Source organism: Cyanistes caeruleus, chromosome 4 (genome assembly GCF_971803275.1).
Source record: "Cyanistes caeruleus chromosome 4, bCyaCae1.hap1.1, whole genome shotgun sequence".
Classification (NCBI taxonomy): domain Eukaryota; kingdom Metazoa; phylum Chordata; class Aves; order Passeriformes; family Paridae; genus Cyanistes; species Cyanistes caeruleus.
In genome coordinates, this window is record NC_141704.1 from 38438422 (window position 1) to 38462748 (window position 24327).

General features: G+C 41.5%; 1 protein-coding gene across 1 annotated transcript; it reads left to right on the forward strand.

Annotated features, from left to right (window-relative positions):
* Positions 1–1079: 1079 nt before the first annotated feature.
* Positions 1080–23814, forward strand: UBE2N (ubiquitin conjugating enzyme E2 N). The gene is made up of 4 exons (XM_086887763.1): positions 1080–2120; positions 19445–19691; positions 19874–20014; positions 20655–23814. Exons 1-4 carry the CDS (start codon positions 2091–2093, stop codon positions 20693–20695), a joined length of 459 nt encoding a protein of 152 aa, XP_086743889.1. The 5' UTR covers positions 1080–2090; the 3' UTR covers positions 20696–23814.
* The last annotated feature ends 513 nt before the right edge of the window (positions 23815–24327 follow it).

Genomic DNA, 24327 nt, shown 5'->3' on the forward strand with positions numbered 1-24327 from the left:
GCAGTTCACAGCAGCTCACTGCTCACCTGGGAACCATCTATGGTTTTTGATCAGCTCATCTTAAGTGAGATCATGATGTGAGCTGAGGGAACAGCAGTGAGGCAGACGAGGAGGGCAGCAGCCGTCTTTAGCAGCAATGCAAATAAAAAGTAGTGAGCCCTTGACATGAAACTCTCACTCAAAAACCACTGTGGAGGCAGGCCTTGGTGGAGTTAGGCTGAATGCCCGTTTGAATGGGGACTACAGGTGACAGTCTACAGTCAGTATTCTGGAGTAGCCAGCTTGGATGGCTTTTTGAGCCCGATATGGATATTCAGGGATCTCTGCAACAGTCCTTCTAGGAGCTAAAATGGCTTAGGGGAACAATCTAAATATTTCTAAATATATCTAAATATAGATATGACAACAGAAATCAATGTTTTTGTTCACTGCTGTCTCTTGATCGAGTGGACTTCAAAAGCCTTTTCATTAAAGAGGCCAGGACAGGTGTAATGAAAACTCCCAGGATGTGACAGACCACTTGTGCAATGAAAGCTGTCAAAACATAATGAGCCAGATTGACGTGCTGCAACTTCCAACTGAAGCAAGACTCATGGTCTACCACACTTGAAAGGGGACACTGAATGCAACACTGTTGAGCATATATTTGAGCCAACTGTGCTTCACTCTGTTGTTGCATCTCACAGACTTGCAAGAAACTGAGTGGCATCTTACTCCCACAGAGTGTACACTCACCTTTTGGCCCATGTTTCTTCCATGTATACCAGTCCTTTAAGGGACAATATTCTGTGAGAAGTGTAAAAGAGAGAAAAAAAATTAAAATAAAAAAAAAAGGGATGAAGGCAGAAACAAAGAAAGAGAAGTAAATCAGCATGCACTGTAACAAAAGACAGCATCTTCCAATTACTTTTGTCTTGAGGGTATGGCCCAGTGAAGGTGCTTTTATATCTAAGTAAGTGTTGGAGTCATGGTGTCTTTCTCCTAGGTTTGCCATTGCCAAAGAACTTTACTTTCTACCAGAGTACACAGAAATGATGTCCTGTTTAAAGCCAAGTCCCATTTTAAACCAGAAGAAAATACTTGACAGGGAATTGTATGTAATAGGGTTCTATTCCTGGCTGTGCTGCTGGCCTGCTGAGTGACCTTTGGGAAATTAGTTTATCTTTCCGTGCTTTTATTTCCCATACATAGTGATGCACATTCTTAGATGTTGCTATTACTATGCAGCTGTAGTAATGTCCTATTATCCTTGTGCAATAATTATACTCCAATGTTTACAATATTCCTTTTTCTGCTGAAAAAGATGGAGGTTTACTAGCCAGGTGTTATTAAGACAAAGATCATAGAGTCACAGAATTGTTAGAGCTGGAAGATCCTATTTCCAACCTTCCTACCAAGGCAGGGTCACCAGGAGCAGGTGACACAGGAACATGTCCAGGTGGGGTTTGCATGCCTCTGGAGAGGGAGGCTCCACAAGCTCCCCGGGCAGCCTGTTCCAGTGCTCGGCCACCCTCAATGTCAAAATGTTCTTCCTCGTGTTGAGGTGCAACTTCTGGTGTTTTAGTTTATGGCCATTGCTCTTTGTCCTGTCATGGGGCACAACTGAAAAGAGCCTGGCACTATTCTCTTGACACACCTTTGAAACATTTTTATGTATTGATGAGATCTCTTATCAGTCTTTTCTTCTCTAGACTAAACAGGCCCAGCTCCCTCTCTCCAGTCCCTCTCTCGTCATTAGAGAGATGCGCCAGACCCCTCATCACTTTTGTGGCCCTTCGCTAGACTCTGTCAGTAGCTCCTTGTGTTTTATGTACTGATGTTCTAAGATATCTTTGAGACAGGTTTAGGGATACGCACAGAAGCTATAAGTCAGGGCCGGGCACACATTTCGCGCTGAGAGCGCACGGCCCCGCTGCCGATGGTTTCACGCGCTCCGCGCGCGGTGCTGACCCCACACAGCGATCCCTTTATCCTACATTTCCCGGCGTCACGCGCGCAGGGCGGCGCCGCAGGAAGCGCGGCGCGGGTCTTTCCGGCCGTGCGCGCGCCCCGAGCGGAGGCGCGCCCCGAGCCTGCACCGACGAGACAAGATGGCCGGGCTGCCCCGCAGGATCATCAAGGTACGGCCGCGCGCCCTGCCCGCCGCGCGCCGCTCCGCCATGCCCCGCCGGGGGCGCCGGGCGCGCCGGGCCGGGGTCCCGCGCCGCGGGCAGAGCTGCGCCGCGCCGGCGCCTCTTCCGGTGCCCGGGAGCAGGGCCGCGCTGGGGCTGGGCCGCCTCCCCGGCCTCCTCCCGCCCCTGCCGGGCGAGGGGCGCCTCGCTGCCGCCGCTCCCGCGCCCCCGCCACTTCCCGCCGCCGCGGTGGCCCCCCCGCGCTGTGTCGGCGTGCGCGGGCGGCGGGAGCGGCCGGGCCCTCCTGGCGGGCGCGGGCCCGCGCCCATTGCGGAGATTGCCCGGGTGGCGGCGGCGCCCCGCGGCCCCGGTACTGCCGAGCGCTGGTATCTGCGTACCCTTAGGGGTCCGGGGCTCGAAAGGCACCGTGCAGAACCCCCCTCTGTCCTCTGCCGGCCGTGCGGCTCCTCACCGCGGGCTTCCGCCAGGCCCCGGCTTCCCGGCGCAGCTCTCGGCGTGCTTGGGCCGGGGGAAGGCGGCGGTGGCGCCGTGCTCGGCTTTCCTGTGCGGTGAGGGAAAAGCCACAGCCAGTAGTTAAACCTGGGCTACAGCTCTGTATGCGCCGGGACATTCGCGCCGGTGGTACGCGCTGGGACAGTCCGGTTACTGCTACGTGTGCTCGGAGCAGTCGGCCCGTACCCAATTAGTGTGTCGTGCCGGCGGTTCGGTGTCGTGTTTCGGCTTTGATTTGTCAAGCTTTGCAAGGGCTCTTATTTTGGGGTACTTTCAGCAAATCCTCCGAATTCAGTTCCAGCTTGAGACTTGAGTAATTTGGAGTCACATGGAGATACAGGTAGCTGTATTGCAAGCTATCGAAACAGCTCGGTCCTGTAGCTCACGTGGTTGTTCCTTCTGCACTGCTGTCTCCTACTCGATTTGTAATCATGTGAATTGAGCCCTCGAATGAATGACCTTTACAAAAGTTTTTAAGTGATTCCAGTAAGGTTCGTTAGTCCTCATAGGAAATGACAGCATCCTCCTCATAGCTTGTTACAGTGAAGAGGTGTTCATTTATAACACTGTGAACCTCTCTTGGTTGATAACCATTGTAAATAAGTGAATTTGGAAAGTGTTAAATAGTGGATGAAAAAATACAACTATTTTGTCTAAGAAGTCGAGTTACTGAGTAGGTGATAGAGATGATGAGGTAAAATAGGGCAGGAGTAGCATTTATCTTCTGTGAAACAGAGCTAAACTGTGATTGGTGCACAGAATTGTAAGCAGTAAAAATAAAGGAGACCAATCTTACAGATTTTGATGCCTATCCAGCTGCCTGAGTGCACAGCATGCTAATCTGAATGTATTTGAGGTGTGATAGGGAACAGTGATTCATAATACAGTGGAACTGGTATTTATCACAGAGTTGCAGTAAGAGCTCAGTCATGAGGCTGGTGTCTGTGTTAAATTTTCATTGCTTTTGACAGTTCCCCAGAATACAACCAAGAAGTGCACCCACTTATGCTGGTGCATAAATTTAGTTCTTGGTACTTTTGTTTTCTTAATGGTTTCTAGAAAAAAACGTTGGCACAATTTACACAACTCACTTCAAAGATAAGTGGTGATGCGGGACTTTCTTTTGCTGCTGGAGAAGAAAAGTGAAGGGCAAAAAAGAGTCCTAGAAGCTCCAGATTTTCTATGAAGGACACCCCTTAGACATATGGTGGGTTGAGTATTTCCATGCGTGCATTGTAAGGTGTCTGCAGCCAGTCCAGAGCTTTGAAATCTTGGCTTGGTTGTGTTAGATGACCAGCTCTTCAGCTCCTGTGCTGTGCATGCCTTAAGTTACCACATGTGCGTATGATCTTGGACTTGAGTCTGACTAATTGCTACAGCCTCGAAAATGTGCAAAGTCATATTTTGAAATATCACAGCTGCAGAGGTACAGACCCAGAAATATGCCCAGTAAATCGTCAGGAGTTTTGAGTGAGAATTGTTTGGATCTTTCCTAGCATGCCAATTTTGATTTTAGTGTTAAATTTCCTCTTCTGGATGCCTTGGAGGGAGGGGAGGGAGTGAATTCAGTTGCAAGTGAGAATTTGAAAGATCAGGGAAGGAAATGGGAGAGATAGGAAGGAGCTGAGTAACGGTAAAATAACTCCAGTAAAGAAAATTAAATCTTCATGTCACGCACAGTAATAAATTTCATGATAAACAAATGGTTTATGTTACTTTTAGGAAAGACCTTCTCCCTTTTCACCACATGCACCCTTTGTGTTGCCATCCAGGAGAGATCGTTGATGGCTACTTGGGGCTAGGAGAGTGTATTTGGATTGTAATGAAGTCCTGAGCTTGGCTAGCCACTCCAAATGCAGTTGGCATTCCCTATCTTGAGCGACTGCTGGCAGATGGCCGGGTTCTCAGGTTGACTTGCAGCCCTCTACTCCTCAGCCTGCGTCTTTGCTATGCGCAGGCTGTCATCCAACCCGGGAGGAGAGCAGGAGCTTTCCTTGTCACTGTGGGAGCTCTGTTTATGTCTCCAATACTTTGTTCAAATTCTATGAAAAGGTGACAGTATGGATGTTGCAAAGCAGTTGTTGCAGAAGATGCAGAATTCCCAATTTGCTGTCCTTTGATTACTTAGAAACAGACTTCAATAAAGTGTGTGTGGGAATGGTCTATAAGTTCAAAAGATAACTTGCTTTAGAATTATTACTGTTAGCACATCACAAATGGTGAGTAGAAGACACTGAGTTAGTTTTGAATCTTTAAAGACGGAATTGGAAAACCTTTTATCGTTTGAATAGTGAAGAGATATTTTTGTTTTCTTCAGTAATTCAATACCAGGGGTCCTGTAAGAATAATCTTGACAAAAAAAATCCGTTAATGTCAGATAAAATGTGTTATTGGCACATTTACATAGATATGTGGTTTTGATGCTGTAAACTTTTTTCCAAAAAGTGACTATTTCCAGTATTAAAAGATGAGCCTCTGCAGCAGACAATGAATAAGCCCAGTGATTTTTATTTTCAAGCACTTATTACATCAGTTCTTTCCTGTGTTGCAAAGTCACGTACCTCCAGTCGAGTAAGGAATTGAATTGCATCTGAATTTTTTTCTTGGCTGACATTCAATCCACCTCATTGCTGTGTCAAGTGCAGTCAGAGTATGTGAATGGGATGGACAATATCGCCCCATATAATCTTTTAAAATGGTTTTTTTCCCTGCTGTTTTCATTGCTGCAGTGATCTCATCATTCATGATTTGATGCACAGGTCTCTAAGTTGCCTGTAGCCAGTTGTTATTAGCACTTCTGTTATAATCACTGCAGCTGCTTCTATCATGAAGTAACCATCTGAATCAGTAGCTGAGACTCCTTCAGATTGTTTTTTCTAATGAATTTATCAGTGTTAAATTACAGAGGCTTTAATTTCCTCCCCTGCACAATACTGTGGTGTTGTCTGAGATACGCATTCCTTGCTATTTACTGTGTGAAGCTGTTTCCATTATCTGCGGTGAACTCCTGCTTGCTGTATTTTTTGAGACTGGGAACGCTTGGACTGCTCGCTACAAAATGCTGCTTCAAAATGTAAAATTTCTGGGAGGTTTTATGGAGACTCTCTTGGTGTGTGTGATGCTAGGCACTTAGAACATTCTGTAGTAGAGGTCAGTATAATCACCCTTATATGTCTGGAGTTTTTTTAAAATATAAATCAAGTATTTAGCCTGCACCTGGAACTTTCTAGAAGTTCTTTAAAAGTACTACTGGCAGCCAACTTGAAGCTTCTTACTTTTTCTTGAAAGCTGTGGGTTTTTTTTGAGGTATGAACTTCTGTCTCCACATTAACATTTAAGTTACTGCTACTTTTTGATTTCTCTGACCTTTCTGACCACTTCTTTTATTTCCTGCATTAAAAAAATGAAATAAAAAAGACTTGAGGTAAAACTAACGCCTTTTTGTGGTGTTTTGTATTTCTTTGGATGGTGGTTAGGTACAGAAAACATTACTTCTGAAGAATGCCGTTCCTTGACATTTGTCAGAGAATGTAATGTCTTTTTGCACCTTGTATGCCATTTGAATCTTGTTCAGACTTCAAATTTAATAGAAGGGTGAAAATTTTGGGAATTTTCAGAATTGTTTTTGTCCTGTTCTTAAAACCATATTCTCCCTGCTCCTCTCTCCGCCGTCGCCCCCACCAAGTGTAGAAAGGTAGAAAGTTTGCAACCCTCATTGAGTCTTCTTGCCAGGTGACTGATACAGCCTGGGCTGGCTGGGATAATGGGAGGGATATACAGACAGGTTTTGGAAGCCTGGAGCTTGGCAGGAAAGATGCTTTGTGCAGACATGGGAGGGAAGCTGAGAAGAGGGCTCAGGCCCAGGGGATAAGAAAACTTTCCAATTAGGTCTAGTCAGGTTAAGTTTTAAAAAGCAAATCTGGAGTCTTAATAACAGATCTTTAAGAGGTCTGATAACCTTTCCCTTAAAGAAGCTTTCAGTATACCCTGTAGAATAAAAACTGAGGAAAACCCAAGCAAATAACCCAGATTGAGGCAATAATCCTGTTTGGACCAGCTTGTATAATACTTGAGCAGCTTTGAGGCACAAACCTATAGTAAACCAGTGGATTTTTATTGCTTTGCATGCAGTTGTTTTGTACTGTACAAGTCTGTTACATTTAGATGGCTTTCAGAGTATCATTAAAACTAGTTTTGATAAATATTTTATTTTGTAATAAAAAAAATCACATTTTTGTGGTTACTTGTGACTGGTGGATTAATAGTGAGAATCAGGTTGCAAATTTTGCCATAGATGATGTGGTAGATTGACCCTGGCTGGATGCTGCTCTGTCCTTCCCCTCAGCTTAGTAGGGGAGAGAAAATACAACCAAAGGCTCTTGGGTCACAGGGAGGGATCACTTGCCCATTACAGTCATAAGCAGAACAGACTTGCCTTGGAGAAATTAATATCATTTATTACCTATCAAATCCTAATAGGTTAATGAGAATATTAAAACACCTTCCTTCTACTTCACCCTTCCTCCTGGGCTCAACTTCATTCCTGATTTTTCTCCCTTTTCTAACCCTCAGTGATGCAGCGGAATGGGAAGTGGCGTTTCTCTTCAGTGCATCACGCACTTTCACTGTTGCTCCTTCCTCCTTAGGGGCAGGACTCTATACTCTTCCCAAGCTCCAGCATGGAGTCCCTCTGTGAACTTCTCCAACGTGAGTCCTTCTCACAGGCTGCAGTCTTCACTAACTCTTCCACTGTGGGTCCTTTCCACAGGGTGCAGTCCTTTCCACAGGGTGCAGTCCTTCAGGAGCAGACTGCTTCAGTGTGGGTCACAAGTTCGTACCACATGTGTTACACATAGTGCCAGCAAACCTGCTCCAGCATGGACTTCTCTCCCCACAGGACCTGCCAGGAGCTTGCTCTACTGTAGGCTTCCCATGGGGTCACAGTCTCCTATGGGTGCATCCATGTGCTCCAGCATGGGGTCATCGATGGGCTGCAGGGAGACAGCCTGTGTCACCATGGGCTGCCAAGGAATCTCTGCCCCCACACCTGGAGCACATCCTCCATCTACTTCTTCACTGACCTTTGTGCCTGCAGAGTTGTTCTTACATAATCTCATTTCTTCGGCGGCTGCTGCTGCCCAGGTTGTGCATTTTTTTCCCCTTTCTTAAATATATTACCTCAGAAGTGCTACCAGCATTGCTGATGGGCTCAGCCTTGGCCAGGGACAGGTATGTCTTTGAGCTGTCTGCCAGTGACTCATGTGGGCATGGGGGAAGCTTCTGGCAGTTTCTCACAGGAGGGCCTCAGTAGAACCCCCCCCACTACCAGAACCTTGCCATGCAAGCCCAGTATAGCGTTTTGACAGAAGCTCAGTATGAATTACTGTTTGCATTAACCATGCTTTGATAGTTATCTCTACACCATATGTTAATGCAAGCCTCCAGTGCAAACGTGCTCCATCAGTATTACTGCAGGAATGGTTTACACTCTAAGCTTAGTGAATTCAGTTATGCCTTTTACCTTACAATAGCTGGGGATGCACCATGAAAGGTTCTATCTGTGCTATTGCATCATCCTTTAGGAATTTGCACAGGATCTCAGATTCACAGTTCCAAAATCCTGTAATCTGCTGTGGAAAATTCAAGAATGAGGTCATTCTTGAGGGAGAGTGCTGCTGGCCTTAAAATGCCCCTCTTCATGTTACTGCTTGGCTACAAAGTCTTCCAAGAGTAGGTAGATTGTGGTTGTTTTTTTGTTGTTTTTGTTTTCTTCTAGGAAGGCACTATTAATTGGAATACATTTGTCTTCATCTCATTGCAAGTGGTTTTGCAATGGTTAAAACTGTGTGGTGATGGGATTTGGAGAGACAGAAATGTGTGAGAGGATTGTGAGCAATCCAGAGTTCATTCACAGTGCTTGCTTAGCAGAGCTATAGTATCAGTTTGCTGGACAACTTCTTGTATATTGAGTACTAGTTAATGTTTTCTAAATCTGCTGTACCAGTATTTTATTCCTTCTTCTTTTACAGCTGATGTCTTTGACATGTTAACACTTTGAACGTGTTTTCTCCCCTATTTTTTTGGGAGGAGGTGTTAGATACAGTTGGGGCTGGTGATGGGGTCTGGGAACCTTCAGGGTGGTAGAGGCATTCATGTACAAGGGACACTAGCCCAGTAATGGGTCCAGAAAGCAGGGGCATATGAAATGCTGATACTTGGGGATTGTATGGTAAAGAAGAGAATTCATGTGGAGGCTGGCTTTTGTGAACCAAAGTGTAGACTCCTATTTATGATTACCCTTGCTTTACAGTTTAATGGGCTTTGCTGCTAATTCTTTTTCCCTTTGTCCTAAAAGGTAAAGTTGTTTTCAGAAGATTTTCTTTAATGAAGTTACTTTACAGTGATAAAATTTTAATGTAAACTTACTGAAATCTCTCTGATAATATGACATCTGCTTAGGTAACCAATTTATTAGGTAACAAATTTATTTTCAGTAATGCTGGTTACAGCCAGTTCTTTACATAGTTGTAGCTAATGAATTGATAGGCCCTAGAAGAATTTGTGCCAAAATGTGATGTAATGTTATACTAAGTTTTGAATTAAGTCTTTGTAGTTTTATGAGGCAGCTTTACCGCTATATGTAGAAGACAGTTTTGACTGATACGTTTCACTTTTTCCCACTGCCTCCCCCTCAAAAATCAAAGCAAAAACGTGCATGCTTTTTTACCTTCTTGTGTGCAATTTATCACTCCTCAGTGAAGGAGATGAGTGTGATCTTCCCCCTTATCACAGTCAGACAGGAAAGAATTGTCATTTGGCAAGTAATTATAACTTGTCACTGTGCCAATATAGTGCTTTAACTAAAACCTTAAGTTTCAATTTCATACCTCAAAATCAGTCTGGACTATTGGATGTAGTTGGAAGGTAATGACACTGGTAACTGGCAAGGGTTACCTGTGGTCAGAATGAAAGTATGAAAGAAATGTATTCTCTGCGTAGTCTGAATTGAAATGCCGAAGTTGGTTATTGTACTTCTGTATTTTTGTAGAGAGCTGTACAAGGTGAAAAGTTAACACCTACTGAAGGTAGCTTAACCAGAAGTTCGTAAACTGATCAGTCTGACTCATTCCTGTAACAGCCTGCCAGTACCTAAAGTAGGCCTACAAAAGATCTGGAGAAGGACTTTTTACAAGGGCATATCGGGGTAGGACAAGGGGACTGGATTCAAACTGAAAGATGGCAGGTTTAGATTAGATATAAGGAGGGAAGAAATTCTTTACTGTGAAGGTGGTGAGGCACTGGAACTTGCCCAGTGAAGTTGTGGATGTCCCATTGCTGGAAGTGTTTAAGGCTGGGTTGGATGGGGCTCTGAGCAAGTGGGAGGTGTCCCTGTCCCTGGCAGGGGAGTTGGACTAGGTGATCTTTAAGGTCCTTTCCAACCCAGGCTGTTCTATGATTCTGGTTCAGGTTGAACACCTTTACTGTATGAACAGATTCAGCTTGGATTGTGCTGGCACAAATATTTTTGTGCCACTGAGGTGAACTTAGACTGAGGAACTGATTTGGCTCAGAACTCTGCAGTAAAAGTTATTTCTTAAGCCAAATCAATTCTGTGATCTCATCTGTTATTTGATTTTGCAAACACTTGGGCTGATGAGGGGAGTACATGGAAGGGTGACTGTTCAAATTAGCACTGCTGCTGAGAAGCTGGAGTTTCCCATTCAGGCAAACTTGCATTTTGTGAGGAAAGGAAATGGTGGAGGTAGTTACAGATGCGAGTGAAGTTAATCAAGAAGGACTGGGAACCATGCTGAAATGGTTGGTAGAAAAGCAGCTTGACTTAACTGTAAACTCAACAGCTAATGAAGAATGAAACAAAGCATTTCCACTCTCAATGACTAAAAATTAGTGGAACTTAGTTGTAATTTAAAAAAAAAAAGAAATCTTTGATTTTTGCTATTGGTATTGTCTTTTCATCTGTTTTAGAAGTCTTCCTGGAGGATTTGGCAGCAAATGTCTGATCTCCCTTAGGAAGCAAATACTGAAATGACTGATGAGCAATCAGTTAAACTAAAAGATTTCTCTTTTTCCTCTGCATATTTTCTCCCACATAAATTGTTGTGTGTGGCACTCTGCAAGTGATGTTATCATTTCAGCTGTAACAGGAAATGGAGCTAGTTTTGGTTTTAATTTTAAGTCTGTCAGCTCTTTCTCAAAAATTCTTAATTTTCAGTGTCATCCATGGAGTCTGAAACTGTACTGCATTCTCTCTAAAAGTGGTTCTGCGTACCACAGCTCAAACACAGATTAAAAAGTAGTGTGTGATTTATGGTGAGGTGGGCTGATCTTGGGCAGATGCTCACCCAGCCACATTCTCTCCCCACCTCAACCAGACAGGGGGAAGCTCATGGGTCAAGACAAAGATAGAAAGATAATTTACTGATAATCATCATGGCAAAACAGGCTCAACCTGGGGGAATTAATTAATTAATTAATTAATGAGCTTCCGGGTAGGATAGATAAGATAGGATTTGATGGTGAGAAACAAAGACAAAATTAAAACACCTTTGCCACCCTTTTCCAATGCTCAGCTTCCGTCCTTCACTCCTTATTCTCCAAGTCCCCTATCCCTGGTGGATGCAAGGGGTGGGATATGGGGGTTTATGGCTAGTCCACAACAACCTGTCGGTGCTGTTCCTTCCTTCTCACACTTTTCCCATGCTCCAGAGTGGGATGCTCCATGGGCTACAATGTGGTTGTATGCTCCACTGTGGTCCTTCATAGGCTACAGAGGATCTTTGCACCAGTGCTTGGAGATCGTCCTTTCTGACCTTGGTGTTCACACTACTTTTGCTCACAGACTTCTTTTTTTTTTTCTCATCCCTTGCTTTTCTCTCTGTGTGGTGTTGCATTTTTCCCATGTGTGCCACCAGCTTGGCCAATGGGTTCACCTGTGGCATTTTTTGGAGCTGGCTGTGTCTGGTGAGGTACAGCGCCTGGCCTCTCCTCATGGAGGTCACCCCTGGAGCCCCTCTGCTGCCAGCAACTTGACACATACACCCTGTACATGTGCTCAGTTGGTCATGCAGTTAAATTAGATCATACCAAATACAAAAAAAAATTGGGGCAAGCTGATGTGGATTTCTTTCAGTTGGGGTGCCTTTTTCATTTTACAAATAACACTTCTTTTTGGCCATTTTGGGACTATTCCTACAGTGTTGAGTGGCATCCTATTGTTCCTTTTGGCCAGGGTTACCAAAAAGTTTGTTTTGTAGCTGGCTGTTTGGAGACCTTTGCTTGTAGCACCTGTGGAAGAAACTGGTCAAGGGATGTGCAGATATTTTTCATTTGTACTTGTGGAAAATGCTTTTATCAACAGCCAATACCAGCTGTTCCATGGTTTCTATTGGAAATTACTGTCCTCTGCTAGATGGCAGCAGAGTTTTTATGTTGTCAATCAGCATTTTTCAGGTTAAAGATCTAGTTAGGAAGACCTAGTTCACTTTTCCTGAGGTGCATTGATAATGCTGACAAGGTGTACTTTCTCAGTAGAATTGCAGTATGGTGATTTCTGGCAAGGTGGTAGCAGTAGACACTCAAACTTGAGCTGTAATTCCTGTTGTAGATTAAGTCCACATGCATCATCTGTCTTCCCTGATCTGTTCCAAATAAAGCTAGGGTTAATTGAACCTACAAGTAAGGGTAGATACTGCCTACACTTTCTCACTGTCTATTAGATTAGAGAGGACTTGTACCTTGCCTTGGCCTGACAAAGTTGTTGGAGTGTAATCTCCATCTTAGCCTGTGATACTGAAGGAAAATTGCTTGACTACTGCTTAGAGAATTGAGCTAGTAAATGTGCCACTGAAAATATGGGGAAAGAATCATTCTCTTGAGACTTTGTACAAAGATGTGGTATTTAAATGGCATAAAATGTGCCATTTTCAATATTTAGCAGCTTTAAGACCTGCAGTGTTTCTCTTTATGTAAGAGGCCATTATTAATGTTTTGAGGTTTCAGAATAATTTTAGCACAGATATGTCAGCCTCTGAATGATATTCTTTCTCTTTTTAAGGTACTCACATAAAGTTGCTAGCCATAAGGATGCTTTTCTGTAGTCTGTAGTGCTAGAAAAGGTTTTTAGATAACTGTTTATAACAAGTAAGATATCAGAGTCTTTGGTGTTTAAGACTTTTATAGATGGATGAAGACTTTTAATTTGGTATTTTACCATCTGTTACTGAAATTAGACCAGTTGGTAGTTAAGCTTCTTCCTTTGGAATGAGGAGGAAGGCTCTGCATTTCCTCTTTAGGTTGGTTACAGAATAGTAATCTGTTACACTGGTATCCTGCTGTGATTAACACTGCAGTCCCAGCTCTTCAAACCAGCTCTTTCATCAAAGGGAATCCTCTCCCACCCTTCCGAGACCATTTGTTTTCCTCCTGCTTTTTGTTGGCACAGCTGTTTTTGTGGAACATGTGGTGCACTGCATCAGGGACTCTTCTCTCTTGCATGACTTTTTTCCCTTTCTTTTCTTTTCTTCCAGATTGGCTACTTGCTATGTTAGACCATGAGGTCAAGAGACAGCTATACAGGCAAAAGTGAAAGTGCATAATAGGCTGAACTGGAAAGGTAGCACAATTTTGGTTTTTTCATTTCCTTTCCCCAGTGGCTGATCATTTATCACCTTAAAATAGTCAGGCCTTGCAAGGTAGTGTGATTTTTTTAAGCTACCTTTGTTCTCACAGATTTTACAAAGTTCACTAGGTGATTTCACAGCTGGTATTAAAGGACAATGTGGACCAGAAGACCATTCTGTAGAATAGTGTGTTCCTTCAATTGTAACACTCACTGATACCACAGTAGTTAATTAGTGGATTAATAAGCAGCATTTATTAAAATAATCTGCATATCAGTAATATTGAATGTGAAATAAGAAACCTGGGGTGTCTGGAAAATGAAGTGCAGATAGCTGAATTAATAAACAGCGTATTTGTCTAGAGATATGGAGCTTGGATTTCTTCTTTGAGCTAGCTTGTGCTGACTTCACAAGTAAGCTTCTCTTAAGTTCTAGTGGCCTTCACATGGTAGCTTTAAAGTTCACGTATTTTATAGGTGCTCGATATTGATTTGTTCCTAACTGTTTTAGCCATGTTGCTTGGCAGGCAGTGTAAAATTTGTGGTGGTTAACTATTGCCAAAGCACAGGGAACAGAACTGCTCTATTTTTCCAAGCAAAGAGTAGTTCTCCTTTCTAGAAAGCAATGAAGATGTTTTTAGAATTGTCTAATTCCATGCCAGCATTTCTTCCTTCAGTACTGTAATGGTCTCTGTAAAGCAGAGAAGCTTTACAGTTCAGCTGCAGTGCCTCTGCTAGGTAAGAAATAACGTTTGGGTTTTTTTGCAAGTACTTGCATAGTCAGGTCTTCTGATTGTGGTATTTGCCACTTCTGTATTTTGGCACTATCTATTTGTAGTAATTTGTTTGGTCCTGCCGTAGTCTGTTGACAGCAGAAGTAGCTTTTTGTTTTTCAAAAGGGTAGCACACGGAAATCTTTTTTTTTCAGTTTTGACTGAGGCCTTGGCAGCTTGAGGCTTCTGTAAACACTTCTGCAGGACTGAAAGTGATTGAAATGGTGTATTTCTAATGGATTCCTCCTTTGTGTGCTTGCTCATACCTCCATATTCATTAGCAGTTGATTTTGCTGTATCTGTGTATGGAAGCATCTTCTAGGCTGTTCAGTTTACTTCTGTAAAGAAGTCCTCTGTCTTATTCTGTGAGTATGAACAAGGAGAATCCTGGTGGTTGTCTGATGTTCAGTAATGTTTTTTCCCCCTTTTACTGAAAGCAGAATAACCAAGCAAAAGCTCAATGAATGAAACCTACTCTCCTGCAGATCCTTCTCTCTTCATTGTGTGGCTTCTCTTAGCCTTGGCAACCTCAAAAGCCCTCACCCCCACCTCCTGCTCTGCTGGTCTCTTCTAAAGATCACAATGCTCTCTCTTCCTGAGGCTTCCTATCCTCACATGTTAATGTAAAAACAGGTTGAGAGTTTCTTCCCCCTCAGGTACAATTAGTTTTCAATTTAATGTCTTCATAGAAGAATAGCTATGCAGAATGTCAGCTACACCATCTGTCCCATCAGTATCATCTGTCACTCTGCTTCAAGCCACCTGTGTTAATAAGGAAAGCTTTGCTTTTGCTTGTCAAAACACCTTCAACACTTCTGTGTTTTCTAACCACTTAAAAATAAAAGGGGGGAGGCATAACCAGTTGTGATTGATTGATCTGGTTTTTTCCAAGTAGGGACTGGCATGTATCTTCCTTTTGGGTTTACTAATTTATGTTGTCAATGGAAATTGTTGCATTACTTGGAATTGGAAAAAGTGTAGCAAATGCAGGAGTGAGAAGAAATCTCAATCTAAAAGCATTGCAGAGTATGACAAATAGAAATAATTGCCTTTGGCAGCATGCGAAACAATTGAAAGCTCTAGAGCTTTCAAAATATGTGCTGAAACATCTTCTGTGAAACTTCAGTATGCTAGAGGAGAGCTAATAAAAACCACCACATAGTACTGTTCTGCAACACTTACTTGATGAGAGTTTGTATTCTTGTTGAAGACAAAATTAACTGTTCTATTATCAAAACATTTATTGTGAGCAGCAGAACCACAAAACCTTTTCTCGGAATTTCCTTTTTTTCCTTTTTAGCATGTTTATATGTGCATGTTCCAGCTCCCTTTTTATCCTTGTTGTCAGGGATTTTCACTGGGCAAGGATGGTATATACTCAGTTGGAATAAACTGGCCAAACAGCAGTAGTAGTTTTTGAACTGTTCATCTCTTCCTCTCCAGTAGCACTGACCTTGGTTAGCCTTATTCACTGACAGCTTACAAAACACACAGAACAGTTGAAATTGGACAAAGGGTTTAAAGGCAATTTTGGGGGAAAAGGGGAAGTAATGGAGTGCATAACACTCACTTCCTCAGTTAAAAAAGTGTAAGAAAGACTGCCTAAATATATGTGGGAAGTCAAGTATTGCATGTGCTCAGTCATCCTGATTAGTTAAAAAAGGTGATAAGTTAAAAGTTCAATTAAAAGAAATTAAACATTCATTTACTTATTTAAACATGTTTGAGAGACTTATTTTCATTGGGTAGCCATCCTCTGGGAATTAGAGAATAAGATCAATGTACAGTTCAACATTTCCTTCACATTTTGTCCACATCTCATCATTCTCTTGTGGGTGATGTACAGGGTGGTAGGTGGTTATTTTTTGCAGTGTTTTTTGTGTTTTTGTTTGTTTTGTTTTTTTTAAATTTGGAATGTACACTTAAAAGATTAAAATCTTTAAACAGGTCCACCTCCTGACTAGGTGCATAGCATTGCCTCTATACTCAATTTTTTTTCTCTCAAATATTTTTGCAAGTTTTATGGCAAATCAAATTTATTTTAGTATCAGCGTGTCTGCAATTGTCCATCTTACCCTAAAATGTGGAAATCAAGTCCATGTAATCACTTTAGAATTGGGCCCAGTTGTATGTTTAAGCATTTTATATGCTTAGACCTTACAGTATAACCTTTTGATTAATTTCTCCCTTACTGTTCCTTTTCCATGGTGTCCCCCCCAAATATATTTAAAATATTATTGTTAATGTCTTCATAATTGCAGGACAAAACCCTGATTTACTGTCAGAGTTTAGGAGGTATTGATGTATTTAAGTACAAACATGGCACGTTCTCTCAATAAATGGCATCTTTGCTGTGTTTCTCACAGTCTAACAAGCTTGTCTGTGTTACACAGTTCTAAAAAGATGTGTTTTCTGAAGCTTTTGCACAAAGGCAGTGAGTGATGTGTGTGCACGGGATCATGGCCTTTCATTTTGAGTGTATTGGAGAAGTTTAGCTGGTGTTTGCTCTCTGCTGCACCAGAGCCTGGCAAGTGTGAAAGATGAGTGTCAACCAGTTCCCTCACAGGTATTCACCCTCATTTCTGTTTGAAATCAGCTTCAATTGCACCAATAGTGATGGAACTGTGAGCACAGTGCAGGAAGCAAGGTGTGCTTGCTTAAAGGAATTTTCATCTGATATTAATGTTCCCCAGGGTGCCTGTATGAGCTCAGAGCAGGCTCAGTACTGGTGCAGCATAAACACTTTTCTTCATGCTCCCTTTTTCTGGGGTGTTTCATAGCAAGATGACCACACTTTCGGAATGTGGAGGCTTGAAGGGCTTTCTGAGCGGGGCAACGTGCTCACAGTGGTACAGCCCCTTAGGTATTATGGGGTGCCTGCATTGAAGGAATTGTTTTTCTCATATATGGGCTCTCCCGTTGTTTACTGACAAATGGTTTTTAGTGGCAGAACGTGCAACTTGCAGCCAGACATCGCTCTCTCAGATATGCTGGCAGGTAAAATGCTGATGCTGCTGACAGAGAACTGCTGATTCTGGATTATTTTAAGCCAGGATTGGCTGCCCAGTATAGTTGCAGTCAGCATACTGGCATAACTAGGGAGGCAGTCTGGGGACTGGGGTGTTTCAGGGGGAGCTGGGGACTGCTGAGATCAGCCCAGCTATTAAAATGGATTATTAATGTATTAATATTATTATTTAATATTATAAATATTAAAAAAAGTCCTTGAGTGTTCCCATCAGAACCAAACCCGCAATAGGCTTTCAAGCATGTCTCTGGCAAAGTCCAGCTCTGAGGAAGTTTAAAAATTGGTCTTTTCCATAAGTTCCTTGTTTTTAAGGTTTCAGTTGGCTCACATTAGTTTATATTTAGGATAAGATGCTTTGTTCTGCCTGAACTGTCAAACAGTATATTGTCCTTCAAAGGCAGAAACCCAAATTGTCCCATATATCCGGGGCAGCACTCATACTGACAGCTTGCTGAGAGAAACTGAGAATGGTTTATGCACTTAGAAGGATAATCTGTAGTTTCTTACTGACTTTCCATACCACTGAATGTAAACTATCATAATTTGTTATAGCTGTTTTTCTACACAATTAGGGTACAAGTAAATAGCCAGCAGAATACAAATGAGTAAGTTATGAAATTATGTGTATAATTTAAAATATACTCACAGAAGTAAATGCAGACAGTTGTCAGAAGCTTGGATGGCCTTTCAGTGAGGTGTGTAAATGGCATCTAATGTCTATGCAGATGAGTAGACAATACGTAGTTGCAGCAAGGAAGCACTCCAGATACATTTAGTTTTAGGTTCCCATATGTACATAGGAATAAATTCTGTATTATTTGTAGGACCTTAACAATTCAGAGATGAGTAATTGGATTTTAGGATTAATTACCTTGACTTCACTCCTTTATGTATTGATTAGTTTTTGTAAAATGAGGTGTTATTTTAACTGCATCAAGACAGCCATATCATTTAAATGGTGCATACACTTATTTCTGCAAGAGTAACGTAGCAGTGCAGTTATGTTTGAAGAATTTATTTAGCCAAGAAGAGGTAATCTGTCTGTTTTGTGCTTGTATTGAAGAGAGATTTACTGTATTGGAGAGAGGCTGACTGCAAGTGTGTGTGCTGAGAGGACAAGGAGAAATGGCTCCAAGCTGAGAGTGGTTTAGGTACGATGTTAGGGAGAAATTCTTTACTGTGAGGGGGGTGAGGCAGTGGAACAGGTTGCACAGAGAAGTTGTGGATGCCCCATCCCTGGAAGTGCTATTGTAGATATATGGAATAAATATGCTGTAAAAACAGAAATAATAAATTAGTGTTATACCTACAAGTTGACATCTTGTGTCAGTAGAAACAGGATAATTTTTGTTTGTGAAAGCCAACACAGAAAGGTGGTGAAAAAATTACACAGTAAAAGCAAACTTTGCAGGGGGAAATGGGACTAAAATTGTGTGAGGAAATGAGGCTTTTGCAGGATTTTTTTTCCCTGTCTAGTGTCCTCTTGCCCATTTTGGCCTTGGGATCTTTTATATAAGAGCCAGAATGGTGCCCATAAGACTTGAGGAGACAGGCAGCAGAGGAGAGGCAAGATGTACAGGACTTGGTCTGTCTGCTCAGTGCATTAGCAGGATGGGCAACTCTTAGCTATGGTCACATCTTGGTGCCTGAGGTAGGTGTTGACAGAAGAATGGACCAACAAAGAAACCAGGTCACTGTAGGAGACTGGCCTTCCCTAATTCTGCTGCTTACAGAATATCTTGACTATCTCCTACTGTCTTTTAAGGTGACCTTAAATATGGTTATATGTAGGCTGAAGGTGCTAATACCAAAGCTATTTATGCATATGTATGTCTAAATATATAAAACAGCCTTATAATACACATTTAGTGTTGCACCTTTAGTGTTGCACTTTAAATTCTTCAAAGTTGGATCTAACTCCAGTACAAATGTTCAGTTTAATAAACCAGTCCACTCAAGGTTAGGAGTAAACCTTGAACACTTTCTGTGGGTGATTAATCCCTTTGGCTTTTCACTTATGAGAGTTCCTATTTAAGGTAGAATGGAAAATGCTTTAGGTGTTTTCATTGTGGTATTCTTTAAAGTACTTTTAAGTTTATTGAGAAAAACACAGTGGCTTGACAGTAGTTCAATCAAAAGTTAAAAAAATTGAGGAGAGCTGAGTTATCTATTACTGTGTGTTACAGAAGCACATAACAGGTGAGGATCTGGGAGGAGATGGGTACCAGTTAACCACAGCTTTTCTTCACATGTTCTTTGACTTTAAGGTAGTTTCCGTGAATATAGGCTAAATAAATGCTTGTTGCTTTTAAAATGGTTTGTACAGGACATGTTTATTTCAAATGGGTTTTATTTGTTTCATTGCCTCCTTTTCTTCTAGGAAACCCAGCGCTTGCTGGCGGAGCCAGTCCCTGGGATAAAAGCAGAGCCAGATGAAAGCAACGCACGCTATTTTCATGTGGTCATTGCAGGTCCACAGGATTCCCCCTTTGAGGGTGGGACATTTAAACTTGAACTATTCCTTCCAGAAGAATATCCAATGGCAGCTCCTAAAGTACGTTTCATGACCAAAATTTACCATCCTAATGTAGACAAGCTGGGAAGAATATGTTTAGATATTTTGAAAGGTAAGTGTTACTGTGTTTTCTTTCTTCTTATTGTATTAAGTACAGATATTTGTAAGTTGACCCTGAAAAGAGTTTTCACGTGTTTAAAGAATATCTTGCTTCTTCTTTAATCTGTAAAAACTTGCTATTTCTGTTGACTGTGGTGAATATGGTGTTTCATAGTGCTGTAAATGTTTCTTCAGATAAATGGTCCCCAGCTTTGCAGATTCGTACAGTTCTGCTATCAATCCAGGCTTTGTTAAGTGCTCCCAATCCAGATGATCCACTAGCAAATGATGTAGCTGAGCAATGGAAGACCAATGAAGCCCAAGCCATAGAAACAGGTGATGTATTTTCTAACTTTTTCTTTTTTTCTAGTTTTAGGAATAGCTTATTATTGGGTATGTAATACTGGCTGAGGTATGTAAATCCTGACCTCTAGTTTTATGTCTGCAACTTGGTGAAACAAAAAATTACTGCATACAGTCATAGTCTAGGTGCCCTGAATGAGCCTGCAGTCATCTGTTTTTAAGTCTGTGAGGCTTGATAGAAGAAGAAGCTCTCTTGATCTGTTTTTCTTGAATTTTGATGGTGCTAATTTGCTAATCTTTCTAATTTGGATTTCTGGTAAAATGAAGGCACATTCTACTGCTTGTCCTCTACATCTTAAGGAACAGATTAACAGGTTCCAGAAAAGTACATCTCATTGATATTGCTGGATCTGTTGCAGGCTATAGTGGAATGGAAGAGTTACTATGTTGTGCCTCTTCACTTTAGGATCCACTGCTGTCAGACTGCTTGTATACTATACAGAAGTTGACAGCTGCTAGAATTCAAAATTGCACTTAAAAATCTCAGAACTAATGTATTTTGTGTGCTTGCAGCAGTGGTATAAAATAGATATTTAAGAATATGAATTTAAAATTTCTTCAATCAAGCCTGAAAGCTACATCTTTTCTTAAATATGTTTCTTTTTCTTTACAGCCAGAGCATGGACTAGGCTATATGCCATGAATAATATTTAAATGCGCTTTGAACATCAAGTGTGCATCACTTCTCCTGTTCTGCCAAGACCTCTTCCTTTTTTTGTTTGCATTTAATGGACACAGTCTTAGAAACATTACAGAATAAAAGCCCAGACATCTTCAGTCCTTTGGTGATTAAATGCACATTAGCAAATCTGTGTCTTGTCCTAATTCACTATTGTACCGCATGAGCAGAGGCTAGAAGTATCATCTGGATTGTTGTGAAGTTGTTTGAAAGCAGCAGCACATCTCTGCTTTTAATCATTTTCCCCGTCATGGTTTAAGTATAAGCACTGTGAATGAAGGTAGGCAGGGTTAGCTGCGGGGCTTTTTGTTTTAATTTTGTGGGCTCCTCCTCCCTTTTTATGGTGATGCTAATTGCATTGGTAAAAGCAGCTAACCAGTTATACTTTAGAATATACCCTCTAGCCCAGTCTAACTTAGACGCTGTAGATGGACAAGCTTCATTGTTTGAACAAAAAATGGGAACATTAAACATCCATCACCTTCACTAATACTATAGTGATTCTGCTGTCAAGTGTAGAAAAATCCCTCCAAGAAAAAGCTTGTGACCATTTTGTATGGCTTGTCTGGAAAATCTCCTGTAAATCTTATGTTTTAGTAAAATATTTTTTGTTATTCTACTTTGCCTTTGTATAGTTTATTTTGCTGTGTTTTCATTTCTCTGTGACAATCGTATTTAAAAAGAAATGAGTCCAGAATTGACAGTTTTTCTTCACCAGTCTGACAGATTTGACAGTAAAGAGGGGGAATTCACAGGGTTTTTTTGGTTTTATTTTATTTGGTTTTAATTATTTTTTTTTTCCTTCTGTTTCCTGACTATTTTTATTAGTTTGTGTTATGCAGGTGACCTTACCTGGCCAATTTAATATGAAATTGCATTTGGAGTGACTTTTAGAAACAAGTCTCTGATGTAACAATTGTAACCTTAATTATAGTAATGCGTCAGTGTGTGTTTTCATGGAAATAACCAGAATGAAGTAGGAGGTTAAGAGCAAATGACAGCACTAATTATGAGTCTCTGCATAGCAGCACGGTTTTCTAACTTTTTTAATTCCTGCCCTCTAGTAACTTGAAATTCCAGTGCTTAGAACCACTGTTAGAGCCAGCTTGTGTACTGACTGATGTCTGCTTAGCCACTTACAGCTAGCATCTCATACCACTGGTTTTCTCTACAAGCCTTATTAAGCTACTTGCTTGAGCAACTGGTCAGCTTAAATAGCAACAAAGCTTCTTTTATTGGAGGGAAGGAAAGTGATGAAAAATTCCTTCTCGTCCTTGTTTTTTGTGTATGCATCCTGTCTAGGAGTCCAGTATCTTTTCTGGGAACCCATCTAATTGGCTTCCCTTCATTTCTTGTATCCCTATTCTCTTCCTTTTCCCAAGCCCTCTCCCTCACAAAACCGAGCAACCAAACAAAACAAGCTTAAAAGAAAAGCTTTTGGCAAGGCCAACCTGAAATGTATAAATGACAGCTCATAGTGGTTGCAATAGGGAGTGTTTTGTCATGCAATTCGGGGGTATGGTTATGTAGTCTATGGGTATTCTCCCTCTTTCACCTCTTCTTCCTCTAGTGTCATCTGAAATTTCTATAGAATGTGGTGTATTTATTGTGCTCTTATGTAAGATGAAGAATATCTATTAAAACTATGTTTTCCAACAGACAGTGCTTTCAGTGGTTAGTAACTGGTATTGTCCCTCGAAGTTCTCTGCAATGTGGTTGAAGAATGGTTCAAAATTCAACTTTTTCACCACACTGAGTCATAAAAAAAACTGTTTTAAAAGTAGTTTCTGTGTTGAATGTAAGCCAAAGTTGGGTCCAAGACTTGTAACATGTTCCTCAGAGTGAGGAAGCACCATTAACTCTCTCTTCTCACAAATGTCTGTTTGGGGTTGGCTGGCCTACGTCCTGGATCTGCTACTAGCATAAATAACTTCTGTAGCAGGCAGCTGAGAATAAGTGAGCTGTGCCGTAGACTCTGGATTCACTTCACCTACCTCTTAATGCTTTATCTTACACTACATATGCAGCTTTCCTCAGCTCTGTCTCTAGTCCAAGGGCTGGTGGCACCCCCAGAGGACAGTCAGACCCACCTAAGCATCCTCTTTGAGAGCGCCTTTCCCTCCCTTCAGTCGAGAAACAAGACCTGAGCTGGCACTTAAACAGTTTTAACTTCATAGGCAGGATGAATCCAGACCCAGATAATGTATACTAAATAATACTTATTTTACTTTTCAACCTGATTTAAGAGCCCTGTATAAAGTCAAGCTGGGAATTTAATTCCAGCTTGTGCCAAGGAATGTGTGACCCTCAGGCTAAATTCTTTGAAGCCAGTAAGATATAACCCTTTCCTCAGTTAAGCAGGTGTATATTCCCAGTTGTTATGTGAAACTCAGTAATTTCTCTTACATCTACCATTGCAGCTGATTAGCAAATGCAGCTGTCTTTTAGGGAGTGTTAGTTTTATCTCCATTTTTAGTACATGTCTATTGGATCAATTTACAGTAACTTTAAAATAAATGGGTTTCCTCTACCATTACTGGTGCTATGTGTCAAATGTCCTAAAATCCTGAGCAAGAATGATGAGATTGCATTTTCTGTGTCAGTGTTTGGGTAGTAACTGTGTAGCTGTTGAGCCTGGGTTATCACATGGGCTCTATAACCACACACGTGAAATACTTTTGCAGTAGTTTCCTGTAGATCAAGAGGAAGGCTTTTGGTTTTGCATAAATATTCAGTGGTGGTCTCTTCACATGTAGCCATGTTCTGTCATGGGTATGAAGTGTATGATTATTGGGAACTGATGGAACAGGTTTTTTGTATCTTAGCTGACTTTAGTCTAAACCAAGTGAAACGTTGCTTCGATAGCTTTCAAGTTATTGTATTTCTAACACATTGAGACTATTGTGGAACATCTTAATGGACTAGTGACATCAAAAATTGTGACATCTCTATTTATATACATTCCTTCTTGGGTTGGGTTTTCTGGGGTTTTTTCTGAGGGTTAAAGTAAAATGTCTGGTAGGTTTTGTCAATAACATGTCTTGACTGTAATGTAATATGACACTGAAATAAAAGGAAGAGTGATTATTCATTACTTAGGCACTGAGCTTCATTTAACTACAGTGGGCTGCCATCAGTGTGCAACAGTTTCCTAACAGTTCTTAACATCTGGTAGAATAAGCAAGGTAACTTTTAACTTCTCATAACCTTTCAATTGCTTGTGGTTTCCCACCACATTGTATGGAGAGAGAAGAGCAGCTCCTCTGTCCTAGAAGTCCTCAGAGGAGACTGCTTTGGTACTCAGCTCAGAGGATGTGAGTCCCTCCCCTGCTTCCCCCACTTTTTTGTTTGGAGTTGTTTTGTTTGTTGGTGTGGGGTCTTCTGTTGTTTTTTGGGTTTTTTTTGCCTGCCTGTTCAAATCTGTCTGGTTCAGTACAAAACTTTCCTACTTACATGCACGGTTTGGACAGTTTCTAGTGCAGTCAAATTGATAAATGTATTGAGCTTTGCTAAACTGTGTTACTTTGTGAACATGACACAAGGTTAATAGTCATATGTCTGCTGGGATGGAGTTTGTACAGTTTATTGTGGCCTTTACTGTGGTAGT

Bases quoted from the DNA above. Each gene is read 5' to 3' on its own strand.
- UBE2N (XM_086887763.1), top strand. From the start codon at position 2,091: ATGGCCGGGCTGCCCCGCAGGATCATCAAG. The intron at 19,692-19,873 runs GTAAGTGTTACT...ATGTTTCTTCAG, and splicing joins ATGTTTAGATATTTTGAAAG to ATAAATGGTCCCCAGCTTTG. The intron at 20,015-20,654 runs GTGATGTATTTT...TTTTCTTTACAG, and splicing joins AGCCCAAGCCATAGAAACAG to CCAGAGCATGGACTAGGCTA.